The sequence below is a fragment of the Pochonia chlamydosporia genome, chromosome 1, assembly GCF_001653235.2.
Source record: "Pochonia chlamydosporia 170 chromosome 1, whole genome shotgun sequence".
Classification (NCBI taxonomy): Eukaryota; Fungi; Ascomycota; class Sordariomycetes; order Hypocreales; family Clavicipitaceae; genus Pochonia; species Pochonia chlamydosporia.
Genome location: NC_035790.1, coordinates 6,066,584 through 6,080,490, shown reverse-complemented (window position 1 = coordinate 6,080,490; position 13,907 = coordinate 6,066,584). Strand labels below are relative to the sequence as shown.

At 50.3% G+C, this 13,907-nt stretch overlaps 4 protein-coding genes across 4 annotated transcripts; 2 read left to right on the top strand and 2 right to left on the bottom strand.

The window, feature by feature from the left end:
• Positions 1-12: 12 nt before the first annotated feature.
• On the top strand, positions 13-3,564 carry VFPPC_01591 (brefeldin A-sensitivity protein 4; the record flags this gene model as incomplete). Its single annotated transcript, XM_018281388.1, has 7 exons — positions 13-999; positions 1,060-2,376; positions 2,433-2,661; positions 2,714-2,835; positions 2,888-3,145; positions 3,203-3,420; positions 3,480-3,564. The coding sequence occupies 7 exons, from the start codon at positions 13-15 to the stop codon at positions 3,562-3,564; spliced, it is 3,216 nt and encodes a 1,071-aa protein (XP_018150083.1).
• A 102-nt stretch (positions 3,565-3,666) lies between these two features.
• On the bottom strand, positions 3,667-8,630 carry VFPPC_01590 (DNA replication helicase Dna2; the record flags this gene model as incomplete). The annotated part of the gene is made up of 5 exons (XM_022428234.1): positions 3,667-6,435; positions 6,497-6,991; positions 7,044-7,139; positions 7,195-8,514; positions 8,586-8,630. The coding sequence occupies 5 exons, from the start codon at positions 8,628-8,630 to the stop codon at positions 3,667-3,669; spliced, it is 4,725 nt and encodes a 1,574-aa protein (XP_022284753.1).
• Positions 8,631-9,116: 486 nt separating this feature from the next.
• VFPPC_01589 (hypothetical protein) lies at positions 9,117-10,301 on the top strand (the record flags this gene model as incomplete). The annotated part of the gene is made up of 1 exon (XM_018281386.1): positions 9,117-10,301. The coding sequence occupies one exon, from the start codon at positions 9,117-9,119 to the stop codon at positions 10,299-10,301; it is 1,185 nt and encodes a 394-aa protein (XP_018150081.1).
• A 251-nt stretch (positions 10,302-10,552) lies between these two features.
• On the bottom strand, positions 10,553-13,363 carry VFPPC_15396 (hypothetical protein; the record flags this gene model as incomplete). The annotated part of the gene is made up of 2 exons (XM_022428965.1): positions 10,553-12,381; positions 12,439-13,363. 2 exons carry the CDS (start codon positions 13,361-13,363, stop codon positions 10,553-10,555), a joined length of 2,754 nt encoding a protein of 917 aa, XP_022284752.1.
• Positions 13,364-13,907: the final 544 nt, after the last annotated feature.

The following is a 13,907-nucleotide window of genomic DNA, read 5'->3' as shown; positions in this document are numbered from 1 at the left end:
CGAACATTCACAATGGCCAGCGGTGACCAAGTTGAAGCAAGCCGTGCGGGTGATGGAATGAGACAGCGCTTACAAGGGCCCTTTGAGAACACCGACAACATGGCAGGTGATGACCGAACACCAGCTCCCTCGAGTAGGATAGACGCCCTAAAGCCTTCGAGACCACTCTTGGAAAGTCGTCGTAGCTCCGCCATGAGCATAGCTCAGATCGACCGGGTATTATCAGAAGATGATTTAAACGAGGACACGTACGGAGTCTCTGAGATACGCGAGGGTTTGTTTGACGCCATATTTCTTAAGCCGTTGAATCTCAATGTGAAGGATCTCTTAGAGCATTCGAAGGCTACCTTACCCGCCCAATTTGACAAGTCAAATCCATTGGCACCAAAATATTTTGTCTCACGACAATTACACCAGCTGAATTCTCTGTTTCGTCGGATAGCAACTACGCGAGCTGGGATTCGGCTGTTCAAATCCTTCTTGGCTTTTTTCATTGCGTACTGTCTTTGTTTAGCGCCTACCATAAGAGATTGGCTTGGCCGTTATCATTACATGATGGTTATATCTGTTATCCTGAATCATCCAGCTCGCACAGTTGGTGGCCAAATCGAGGGTACAATTCTCATTATTGTTGGAACAGCCACTGGCCTAGGTTGGGGTGTTATTGGCCTGCTGTTGTCGACTTCCACTCTCGCTGCCAGCGCTGGCTATGGAGGTATATTGGCCATGTTTCTTGCCATCTTTATGCTTATCACTGCTTCCATTCGTGCATTCTTCATCAGATTTTATCAGGCTGTTCTGTGCGCTGGCATAGCAATCATGTTTACAACACTAGCGGAGACGAACAGTCAAAATGTCACATGGAACAAGTTGCGTAGTTACGCTATCCCTTGGTTTTTGGGACAAGCTATTGCTTTGGTTGTTAATATTGTCATATTTCCTGACGCAGGGGCCAGGGCTCTCGCCACTGCATTGCATCAATCGTTTGCCGTCATGCAGGTTTGAGAATCCCCCCTTCAATGCAAGAAACAAACGAAGACTCGGCTGATCATTTTGTAGGATGCCCTTGACCTCTCTGTTCAACAGCGTCGCAGTAGACAGAGGCGAGGCTTAGCTGATGCGTTTGTGAATCTCTCAGAAGCCTACCGAGATATGAGGATCAACATTACTATATCCAGATTTCGGCCAGATGATGTTGAGCAACTGCGCAATAACATGCAGGCGGTCATACGAGCGTTATTATCATTTCAAAACGAGCCCCGACTCTTGGCTACCGACTGCTCAGAACAAGGTTCTGTGAATTTTATGAACGACCCGGATTCTGACAAGTCCAAAAGGGGAGCTACTGCTTCAAGTGCCACATCCAGTCCTCCCGTGTCGGATGATGCACTGCACAATGTCGTGGAGCCACTTCGAGCCCCGACTAACGATCTTCTTTTCTGTATAAAGGACGGTCTGCAAAGATGCGACGCCGCCTTAATGGATATATCTGGATATAGGAAGTATCTCGGTCCCGACACAGAAACTCCTTCAGACGTCGGGCCCATCCAAATCCACACAAAGCACGCAATAGCCGCTTTTGAAATTGCAGAGTCAAATATCCTTCACTCTGACAATACTCCCGTATCGTCGATTTATGATCCCGATGTCATCCATCTCTTGGTGTTTTCCAGGCGTGTTCGGGAAACTATTATGACTGTCACAACTTTAATGGATCAAGTCACAGCGATGCAGCGAGTGCCAGACTGGCCCCGGGTGTATCTGCCATCTTATCCCATTTGGAAGGCAATCCATCGAACTAATGCCCAGGTTCGACACGACCGAGGCGGCGTAACTGCGGGTTATTATCAAAAGACATTTGTGGAAATCGCAAGACTACTTGATAAGATCAAATCCTTGGACTACAAACCTATGTCGCGATTTGAGAATGAGCCGAGCAAAGAGGAGTCACAAACTGAGCTTAACCGTCCAACGATGGACTCGAGTACGGACATTGCACCAACTTCAAAGAAGAGAAAACTGCGATACAAAATTTGGAGGGGTCTTTATCGACTGCAAGGCTTTGAAAGTAGATATGCCTTCAAAGTTTGCCTTGTTACGTCCCTCTTGTCCATACCATCATACCTCCCCCAAAGCAATGGCTGGTGGGATCAGTACGAGGTGTGGTGGGTAGTCGTAGTGAGCTGGGCAGTCATGCATCCACGAGTAGGCGGAAATGTGCAAGATCTAGTGACCAGATCAGGCGTGGCCATTCTAGGTGCTGTTTGGAGCGGGATAGGATATGCTGCTGGCAATGGAAACCCATACGTTATGGGCGTGTTCGCCGCATTGTACATGATCCCCATGCTCTACCGATACACCATCAGCTCGCATCCAGTAAGTGCACATTCCCCTCGTCTGCTCCCACTCTATCTCTAACGAAGATCGTCTAGCGCTCCGGTCTTGTAGGCTGCCTCTCTTTCACTGTCATCTCTCTCGGTCTACAAGCACAGGGGGGTGGCTCATCTCCTGCGCTTTTGGCAGTTCTGAAAGGGCTGTCCTTTTTCATCGGCACAGCAGTACCAATCATCGTCAACTGGATGTTGTGGCCATTTATCGCCCGCCATGAATTGAGACACGCGCTCTCATCAATGCTCTTCTTCATGAGCATCCTATATAGAAGTAAGCATTTCTGTGACCAGACTTCACCATCCAACCCACTAATCCTTGCAAGACGTCGTCGGCAAATACGTGTATTTCAGTGACGGCAAAGAGCCAAAGCCAGACGACATACAGCGATCCGAAATCCTAGAAGGAAGACTAAGAGAGGGCTTCGTTCGAATACGCCAGCTTCTAGTGCGTACAAGTATCGTAGTGCAACATTTCATGTCCTAACCAGCTCACGCAGGTTCTAACCCGGCACGAAATTCGACTACGCGCACCATTTGACCCTCTCCCGTACTCAGCTCTGGCGGACGCATGCGAGAGATTCTTCGACTACCTCATCGCCGTTCGCCAATCAGCCTTGTTCTACAATCCAAGCCATATCAGAGACGATCCCCTGGCCGCTGACAAACTCCTCTGCTATCGGCGTGATGCTGTGGCCGTAATCCTGGCCAACTTATACATCTTAGCTGGAGCACTTCGATCTAAGAGAAAAGTGCCTGTATGTCCAAGCCGCATCACTCTGGCATAAGATAATGCATACTAATCACCCTCATAGCTCTACATGCCCAGTGCGGCAGCCGCTCGAAAGAAACTATTAGTCAAAACAGCTGAAGTAGAGGAAGACATGTCGGCAGAAGAAGGGCCTAGTGAGGTTCAACAACACAAAAAATGGAGCGATGTTTACCGATTTTCATACAACGAAAGCTTGACGGGCTGCGTAGCTCAACTAGAGGAGCTGGAAAAATATACAAAGCTCATAGTTGGCCAACAGGGGTAAGTCCAATCACCATTCTCACCTCTTCAGAATGCCTCGACTAAGCGATGCCTGATAGATTTGATGATGAATTTCATGATGAGGATGAGAACGAGGATGAGGATAAAGATAAGCGAAATAATCATGAGCAAAATTGTCATTAATAGCCAAATTCTATTCAGTATTCAGTTGATACCCCAAATATATACGCCAAGGCCGTATGCTCCCCTATCCATTTGTTTGAAGCATGAAATAGTTCCCGACTCCTAAACACCCATATATGCGCCGTTAGTCATTTCATTCAGAATATCCCTCGTTACCAGTTTCCCTTTCAAGAGCGCCCGTTCACCGATTCTCGCCTTCTTTGGTGATGGCCGACGATTCTCCTTCCCATCCGGGCTGAAATTTCCTCTCTTCCACGCCTTCTTTGGCGATTTCGATTTTGGTGTCGGAGCGACAGTCATTGGCGTGCTTAATTCTTCAAAATGATGGCTCTCCAGGGCATCCGCTGGCAGGTTGTATATCCAGTCCCGCTCTTCCATCAAAGAAATAAATCTACTAAGCATATTCTCCTTTCCGCTGTGTTTCAAAGTATTCATGCTTCCTACAACAAGGAGCTTTGTTTTGGCTCGCGTAAACGCAACGTTGATTCTCCTCCAGTCTTTGAGCAAGTCTCCAATATTGCATCCTTCGTTACTTCGCACAAGACTGAGGACAACTACCTCCTTGTCTCGTCCTTGAAAACGATCCGTCGTGTGCATTTCAACACCAGCATAACCCTTTAGTTGGTCCTTCAGAAGGAACAACTGGGCTCGGTAGTGTGTCATGACGCCAATTTCGGATGCCGGCACTCCAACCGCCAGAAGGCTTTCCACTAGTTGTGATACGAGCCGGACTTCCGCTGAATTGACAATGCGCTTCCCTTGAGCCTCTTCCCGAACCAGAGGTCTGATGGTATCCGTGTTTACAAACCGAACACGAGCCTCGCTTTCCAGGAGATCGTAGAGCCAGCATCGAGATGGGTTAGGGCCAGTGCAAAACGATTTTGGCGTCCCTGGATGGGCCAACGAAGAGGCGTTGAAGTGAACCTGGCTAAGTGCATTGATATTTGGGACATGAAGCTTCTTCCTTCGCAACGATTCCGTCCCGCACCGCAGCTTTCCCTCGTAAATCAGAGTATTACTGAGTGTCATAATATCCTCGCACATTCGATATTGATGTTCGAGATTAACGACAGCCTCCGGGTGAGTATCCGAAAGCAGCTTAAACAAGCTAACGTCAAGGCCGCCCTCCCGTGCATCTTCATTTCGCACAACTGGTGGTAGCTGATTGTGGTCACCAACGAGAACGAATGAGCGTGCCATTCGAATCGGCCCTGCGCAGATGGGAAGTGTGATTTGAGATGCTTCATCCACGATGCAATAATCGAACGATCGTTCAAGAAAAACCGGATGATTGATGCCCAAGCAAGTGGTCGCAACAACGGGCGTACCATGCCAAGCCTCTTTGATCTCGTCAAAGTTTTTCTTAGGCTGGCCAGCAAGGTGCGCGAAGTCTTGGACCTCTGGGTGAACCTTTGCTGGTGCTCCCAGTCGGAGGATCGGGATCCTGTCGGCTGCGAGTTTTAGCAATATGTTGTCCACCGCCGTATGGGTGTGAGACGTGAGCAGTACAGTCTTGCCCTGTGATACAAGTGCTCGAATGATGTGTGCGATTGTAGTCGTCTTGCCGGTACCTGGCATACCAAGGACTAACGAGTAATCTTGCGTGCTCATGACTTTCTCTATAGCTCGTTTCTGGTCAACGTTTAGGCTCTCTCCATCTGCAACTGTATACTGAGTAGGAGCCGTCTTGAACCTCGGAGGCGCTAAGTCAACAATAAGTCGTCGTATTTGAGCAGCTGCTGGTACGTCGTTTGCCATCATTTGCACGAGGTTGTTTCTGACTGTGGCCATGCCATTGCTAAATTCATCTTGGTCGAGTCGGTAGCGTACGGGAGGCTCCTTGCGCTGATGTTGCGCCTGACTTGCGGTTGTTCCTTGTTGCGTCACATCCATGATGCTCGCAAACACTTGATTATCCACCTCATCAAAATCAGGCTGGCGAATCCGTGCGTTGTGTAGCCTTCTGTCAACGGCGACGCTTATCCGTTGCTTGCGAACGGATGTAACGTATCCAATAGCCAGCGCAAAATGACCTTCTTCATCTGACACCACCACTGGCTCTCCAGTCGTCAATTCTGATTCCAAAAATGATAAGCCTGGTGGAGGGTTCCTCTTGATGAATGTGTAATGAAACCTGTTGATGCGCGGGTTGTCGGTGTCAACAGATGCAGACCCTTCTTCAATGATAACATCTGCAAAGCACCTCGACTTTTTCTCACGCTGTGTGCTAGTCATTGTCCAGAGCTCTCGCTTTGTCTTTTGGCTTTCTTTCTCTTCCATGGTGAGAAGATTTTCCCATTTCACAAAGAATTCTTGATGAGTTGGTGTTAGGTGTTTGACTAGTTCGTCAAACTTCTCATGCATGCCGCTAGATTCGCCGTCACCATCATCCGCAAGGCGGTGGTAAGTGAAACATGACGTTTTGGCATAACACTTCCCGCACATGTGCTTGCTTTTCAACATTGGTGGTAGCTGCACACTCCTCTCCCGGATATAGCACGCCAACTGATTTCGCTGGAGGATCATGTGTCGTAGCTCGTGTTGAATGGCGGGAATTCGCATCGTCTTCGAGGTTTCCATATAATACAAAATGCCGTAGGCAATGTCGATATCATAACGGTCAGATAAGAGGAGAGTGTAGAGTGCAGTTTGTGCCATGTGATTGCTGTTTGCATGTTTGCCTGTCTTGACCTCGAATGGAACCGTCAGGGTTCTGCTTCGTTTCCCGTCGGCCATGGTGACTTCAACAGTGGCATCTATATTGCCCTTAAGTCCGTACATTGGCGACCAAACGTGTTCCTCAACATCAAGAAGCTTCGTGATGGCCATATTTGCCTTCTTTCCATTTCGATCTTCCACAATCGCATCAACCTGCAGCGAAGTATTAGCTTACCACTCAAATAATAACAGTCTGTACACATTTCGGTCTCACCTGCGGTTTTGGAGAGACAAAAGACTTTGCCCAGCAGCTCAACTCAGTCATTTTCGATAAGAGATGCTCCTTGGCACTGGGCAACCCGACTTTGATTGTGTACAGGTCTTCAACATGCTTTTCCATGATGCCGTCAATGACACGAGCAAGAAACGGTAGATCCCACTGATTAGCCATCAGAGCCTCCTGAAATATCTCGTGAAGCATGGTGCCATAGACAAGAGGTGGGGATGCCTCGCTGGTAGCTTTAACACGGTCTTGCAGCACAGCTCTGCGCATGCAGCCAAAGGAGTCAGCAACGACAGTGGACGAAATTAATTGATCTGGGTGCAAAATGAGCAGATTTTGTGCATCATCCACTATACACTGGCCGCGTACTGAAAACGTGCCAATGACGTGAACATAGGAATTCGTGTGTGCTGGAGTATCGAACCAAGCACCCCGAAGATGTACTGTTCGAGTGATTTTAGAATTATCAGCTTGAATGATGAGAATCTTTGTCAAATGTTAGTGAGGAAGCTTATTTCAATGACGAAGCACGGCTCACCTTCTCTGGTCGAGTCACGCCATATTTATCGACGAATTCACCGTCTAAAACACTCGTCACTAAGTATCGCTGAATGGTTTTCGCTTTTTGTTTGCTCTACCTTGATTTAGTAAATAGAACACTGGGAGAGCTTCGCGATACTTTGACGTACACTTTCGGGTGGCGGTTCGAGTTGTCGTAGCGATTGTGTTGCGGCCAGTTCGACGGCATCGAAGTCAATGTCAACGTCCAAATCATCGCCAAACTCGTCGCCGGGGCTCTCCTGCACTTTAGAAGTTTGGAAGGTTGTTGACTGTCGCTTGGGTGTTGAGATAGCCAATCCATGTTCGCCATCGTTTTCAATACCATTGAATTCTTCAAGCAAATCCATGGACTTGTCTGTTTGCCATTGCACGGGTCGTCGTTGATCCGGCTCCTTTTTATCAATACTGTTTAGTGGTGGTGAGTTCGTGGTGCTAGTAACTTGCATACTGGCTTCCAGCTCCATGAAGGTGTCGTCGTCGAAATCGTCATCACCATAGTCAGAGGTTGAGGATGATGGCTGCGGCGTTGTCTTTGCACGGCAAGGTGTTTCTGCATTCTCAGGGGATACCTTCCTCTTTTTAGGTGACGGCGACTGCATGAGCTGCTCCTGTGTCCGACTAGGACTCGGTTCGTTGATGCTGCTCGTGACCGTGTCCAGAAGTGCGGTGACAAGGGATGATTTTGAGGCAGCTTCCATCTCTCGTTGCTGACTACTGCTTTGGCTTCCTGATTTAGACCTCTCTACCTTCCTCCTCTTTGGCCAATTCAAGCCACAACTGATTGCTCTCCGTAGATTGGCATCGCCTCGACGACCGGATGTATCTTTCGATGGTTTTGGAGATGATGAAACCATTAGCTGCGCCAGAACAGGATTAACCGCCCCCTTGGGCGTTGTCATAATCTCCGGCCCATTTAACGAATATCGATCCCATAATTCCAAGGTTGGGTCTGCGTGGGGTGACCTCAGGGCCGTTTTCAGTTTATCAACATTGACGGCCGGGAAGCTTCCCTTGTCTGTCGCCGGCGATGATGTCGGCGACGAACTTCGAGCTCGTTTCTTGCCCTTCCGAGGCATCATTGGAGACAAAGCAGCTGCGTACAGAGTATCTTGCTGGTTATTCCATAGCAGTTTGTCGTTTGGCGAGATATCGACTTCGTTCTCCGCCGGCAGAGCATTCGGCTCCGGCAGATCGCTCCAGTTCAGGCGAGTTACAGGTGTGATGGCGTTTCCTGCAACTGTTGCTCCTGTACTGGGGACATCCTTGGTCTTGGTGGGCGTACCACTGGCCTCGCCCATTGCAGATGTTGTAGAGTCATCGTTGGAAGGCTTGTATTGGAACTTGCTTAGTTTTGTCTTTGTGACATCGGACACGGGCGGTAAAGGTCTCGGTCTTTGAGCTTGTAGCTTGGCGGGATGACTGTGTGACCGTTGCCACGGACTGCGGTTCTATCCTCAACATCAGCAAACGCCATGTCAAGCAAGTCAACATGCTGACAATAATCAATTTGGTATCTCACCTTTGACAAGCCTACACGCTCAGAGTATGATTTCTGAAGCGGCATGATTGGCAATGACCATTCAAAGCATTCAAATCATTAGACGCCTTGTGCACTTGAAATCACCAGAAAGACGAATTGAATATGCGGGGATGTTATCGAAAAGTGCAGCAATGGCAGCTTAGCACAAACAACTTTTGCCTTCCCAGCAAGGGAGAGAGATGGCACCGGGGCAAATGCATCGGAAGACGCGTCCGCAAGCACTTTCCGACCGCGTCTGGCACCCCACCAAGCAACCAGCAAGGAGAGCGCGATCAATTGATCCCTGTCCATCCCGCATGGCAACCGGTTGACCAACTAAAACAGCACCCATCATGCATCACGTGTGGAATGGGTCTGTCAGGTCTTATCGATAAAGCTTGCCCCAGACTGCATCCGGTTTCTCTTGCGTCACTGTCGAACCACACCTCAATTGTTCAATCAACCTTGTCCAACCCGGATTTCTTTTGTCTGATATCGACAATCGACTGCTGTCAATTAGATATTTTCACCATGGAGAGACCGAACGATGGCGAAGGCAACCCCCAGCGCATGACTCGGGCAGAGTATTCCCGCAATATCCGAGCTGCGATCGAAGAGCGACGACACCGCGCCATGGTCAACCGGCAACACTATCAGCCTCAAATCCACGAACAAATCCAGCGACTCTTCTCAGAATATGAAGCTCCATTCTACGCGAGATTGCGTGGCTTTGGACGCACACAAACTTTGGCACTAGCAGAGTCTACAGTCTTGGGTCTAGCAGCCGGGACGGACAGGAGCTTAAGCGACACGGAGACGCAAGCATTGACGGAGCATTTTCTATCAAGTGTTCACAACATGCTTGCTTGGAAATGGATCATGACCGGTCTGGCTGGATACATGACCTATCGCGGACGACAGACCATGCGGTTCCCCTTCTTCAAGCCCGTCATCACGGGTGGACGATTTAACCCCGCTACTGGCGGGCCACAGGTCCGAATCATGTGGCATACTGCCCGGTTTGCAGCATACTACGGTGCTTTCTGGCTCATCGGAGAGCCAATCTTCCAGGGTGTAAACTTTCTCCGTCAGAGCTATTCTATGGATAAAGACCCTAGACTTGCGTCGCTCCTCCGGGACGGCAAGAAACAGGCCAGTGAGGTCCTTGGTGCTGTTCAGGACTCGAATAATCAACAATACGGAGATGCTTGGAAGCCCGAACAGCAACAAGACTACCCATCACAATCCAATGATAGCTATCAGCAACCCTCTCAGCCCGCTCAAACAGAAAGGCAACAGTCATGGACTTCATACAGCCGCCCAGAACCAGCACAACAGTCCTCACGAGGCTGGGACGTGACGGATGAGTTAGACGATGCATCGCCCGTGTCACCGTCGTCCCGGTCTCAGGGAGACTCTACGCCGTCCTATAGTGGCTCCGCATGGGACCGCGTCCGACAACAATCACAGTACTCGCCTCGCCAGAGCCGCAAGGACCAGAAGACATGGGAGGCTCCTCAAGGAACCAACAGCGGGTGGGGTAACGAGGATGATGCTAGCCCACAGAATCGTGGCCCAAGAGACAGCTATTCGTACTCCCGCGTTGACGAGGAAAAAGCTACGGTGAAGACGCAAGCACAGAGAGAATTTGATGAGTTGGTGGAAAGGGAGCGTAGAGGAGTCGATCAAGAGCGAAGTTCCTGGGGGAGGAGGTAGTCGTGGAGAAATGATGAAGTTTAAATCGCAGCCATATGATATTATATGCTTCAAAGACAACATGTTCTATAGTGTACACTAGTCACATCCCAATATACGACCGTTTGCCTTGGCATGCCAGGTCCACACATGATGTCACTCGGTGCAGGTGCCAAATCTTTGCATTGAGAACGGTCAAGCATATTCCATTTATCCCAACTATTAAAACAATAAGCTTCCAAAATAAGTATTTGTCATCCAAAATTGTGTTTCTACGGCTTAACATCCTCATGTACCTCTACAGGCTCAACCTCTTCGTCGTCCTTTTTCACCGTAGCTTCAAGTATACCCTCACCGGCAGTGTTGGAAGCCAGCGTAAGCTCCTTCTTATCATCCTCCTTTGCCTCTTCTTCCTTTTCTTCTTCTGTATCTGGCTTAACCGTAGGCTCCTCAACAGGTGCTTCTGGCTTTTCCGTCTTTGGCACAGGTTCCGGCTCAGCAACTTGTTTGACGGGTTCTGACGTCTCGGCAACTTCCTTTGTTTCTTCCGGTACCACCGCTGGAGCTTGAGCGGGCTTCAGGGCAGGTGACGGCTCTTCAGGTTTCGGAATGTCGTTGGTTGGAGTGTCATCCTTACTACTGAATGCGAAATCTCCATCCTCTGGGTCGATGGACCAGACTGTTTGTGCTAGTGTAAAGGAGAGCACAGGAGCTGTGGGCTTCACTTCTGAAGCAGATGATACCGCTGCCGCAGGGCTCTTGGCCGGGGCGCGACGTTGAGGGCCACGAGCACGTCCCTTTCGCGCATCTGACAATGGCACCTTCTCCTTCTCTTCGACCGCCTCCTCTTCCTTGGGAGTCTCTTCCTTCTTCATACCCTGAGGTCCTAGTTGGAGTCGTTTGTTCAGGTCACTCATGAACCCGGCCTGCAAGGCGGCGATCTTGCCACCAGCAGGGCGACTCGGCACTGGTGGCTTAGGTTTCGCAGCAACACCATCCTTGGAATCTCCTGACAGGCTCTTAACTGGTCGAGGAGGAATAGAAGGCTTGGGCTTATCTGAAACGGGAGGTCGAGCCTTAGTAGCATCATCTCCGCTATTTTGTCTTCCTTTCGGCCGGCCAGGAACGACGGGGCGCTCTGGGGATAATGAGGGCTTCTTTGTGGGCCGTACTGGGATTTCTGGCTTCGTCTGCTCTACTGGCGAAGCAGAAACTTCTGCCTCGTGAATGTGACTTTCGGGGGCATCTTCCCAAATATCCCGACTAGGAAAGCGTCTGCTGGAGCTCGAACTTGGGCGCACCTCAGTCTGCAAATGAGGCTGGTGATTAGCCCAAGTGGGCTTCGAATCTTGCAAAGGTAAGAATGTGTGTCCACGCTTGCTAGCCTCCTTCTCCGCCAGCTCTTCTTGATACAGGGCGAAAGCTTGAGCAGGTGTAATTGGACGGTCGGCATAGTACGCCGAGGATCGCCGTCGCTCTGGCTCGCCAACATCGGGAGTTGATACCTCAGCAGTGTAGTGAACACTGTTCGGCGCATCTTCCCAAATGTCCTTGCTGGGAAAGTGGCGGCGCTCGCAGTTCTCGTCGGCCGATTCCTCCTTCTTCTTGGCTGCCGGCTCCCCCTTTCCGTCCTCTGGGAAGAGAGGGTCGTATTCCTCCACATCTTCGAGGGGAGTGGACCTGACCTCCTGCTGCTGGGAATGATAGCGTTGCATGCGAGGGCGGCTAGTCGGGCGACTGGGAGGGTCTTCTCCGTCAAACGAACTGCCATGACGCTCCAAGTGCGGGCGAATTGCAGGCTGGTGCGCACGAGGACTAGGGTCTTTCCTCAGCTCATCTGAGGCGAGGATTGGAGCAGTGTAATCTTCAGTTGCTTCATCATCCTTTCCTTCTCCATAAGAGTAGAACTCAGGATTCTTCCCATCATCTACATGGATGGCCTTGTCATCTTCGGCAGGTGCCTGCTGAGTGGATGAAGTGGCACCAGTACCTTCTCCCAGAACCACAGACGTGGGACGAGATGAAGACATGCGGGTCGTATATTTCTCGCTAGCTTCAAAAGCAACGTCATCCGTAGGCGTGCCACGGAGCTCAGCTGAGGCTATATCTCATAATTAGCAGGTAGCTTCGACAGTTACGCGAAAAGAAAGCCACGTACCAGATCTCGCGTGGCGATTAGCTGTGTCTCTAACCAGTCTATTCAAATCGGAACTGCTCATTGCAAAATCGTTGTGACGTTCATGTCGAGGAGTCTGCTGTTCCCGCTCAAGAGCCTCGGGGTGCTTCTGATAGTAAGCCTTCTCAAGCTTATCCTGTGGCACAACTCCATGACCGTGAAGACCATAACTGCCAGGAGGCAAGCTGCGGCCACTTAACTTCCGGCTGTGGTGCTTCTTATTTCCCTCAGGGCCAGGGGAGGGTGCTTGCACATCTCCAAGGTGCCTGTTCATCGGAACTCGCTGACCAATTTCAGGAATGCCATGGTCGTCATCGGTGTGATTGCCCTGGTCGCTATAAGATGACACAATGCTTTCAGGGCGCTTTCTCGTAGAGCTCCTGGAAACAGCCCGCTCTTCGCCATTGCTTGGCTGGCCAATGCCATAAGAAGCAGCTTTGTCCGAGTCGGTACGAGTGACAGCCATGACCTGTTGCTTAGCGCTCTGGGCAGGAAGAGAGGGTTTTGGAGCATGAAGCTTCAAACCCTCTCCTACAAGTCTGGTCTGTTCGGGCGCCGACGGCCGCTGTTCGTCCTCTTCTAATTCAGCGGCCACAGCACTGTATTCCATGCCCTCTTCACCAAGGGAGGGCATGTCGACACTGCTGGCCCGCTCAATGGGGTCTTGGGCTTGCTCTTTATGCGCATAGTGCTTGGCCAGTCGGTTATCAACATTCTGGGAGGGAATGCCCGCTGTGAGCGGCGACGGTGCAAATCGATCGGCGCCAGGCGAGATGGATCGGTCCAGGCGCTTGTTGACAGGACGAGGAGGCACCTGCGGCATGAGGTGTGTAGGGGCTTCTTTTTCGGAAGACCTACTAGGTCGAGGCGGTATAACCGGTGTCTGAGCCATTGGAGCTGCTGACATTCTTGTTCGTGGGAGTCACAAAGGACGATATACCTCGGAGGAAGTAGGAAGAGGCGTACTTTGTCAATCGGGGGCCGAGAAATGCCAATGCCAAGCGTTGTTGAGCTGAAAGGGTTAAAATAACAGACTACAAAAGTCTATGAAGGAGACATGCCTAACGACCAAGGACAGATTAGCGCTTTGAATTAATTGAAGGATTTGCGGTCAAGATTGTCGGTTACATGGGCGGCCAGTCACTGATAAAGCAACCGGGCTCTCCCTCGTGACGCAAGATAAGCAAAAGCGCAACCAGTTACGCCGCCCTAACAAAGCCGACGCAGAGCTTGGGCTCGGCAACATTGACCGTATCAGAGCAGATAAATACTGTCTATGACTGGTGCTCGGCCATTCCAAGAGCCACGATGGCAAAACAGCACAATTGCTGGCACTGGGCGTGGCGGGAGAGCGAGTGCTCACAGTGACACTGGTGAACAACAAGCTTCCTCCCACTCTGCCCAATGACGAGCAAGGTGTTTGTGATGCATGCTTGACGAAGGGAGTGGGA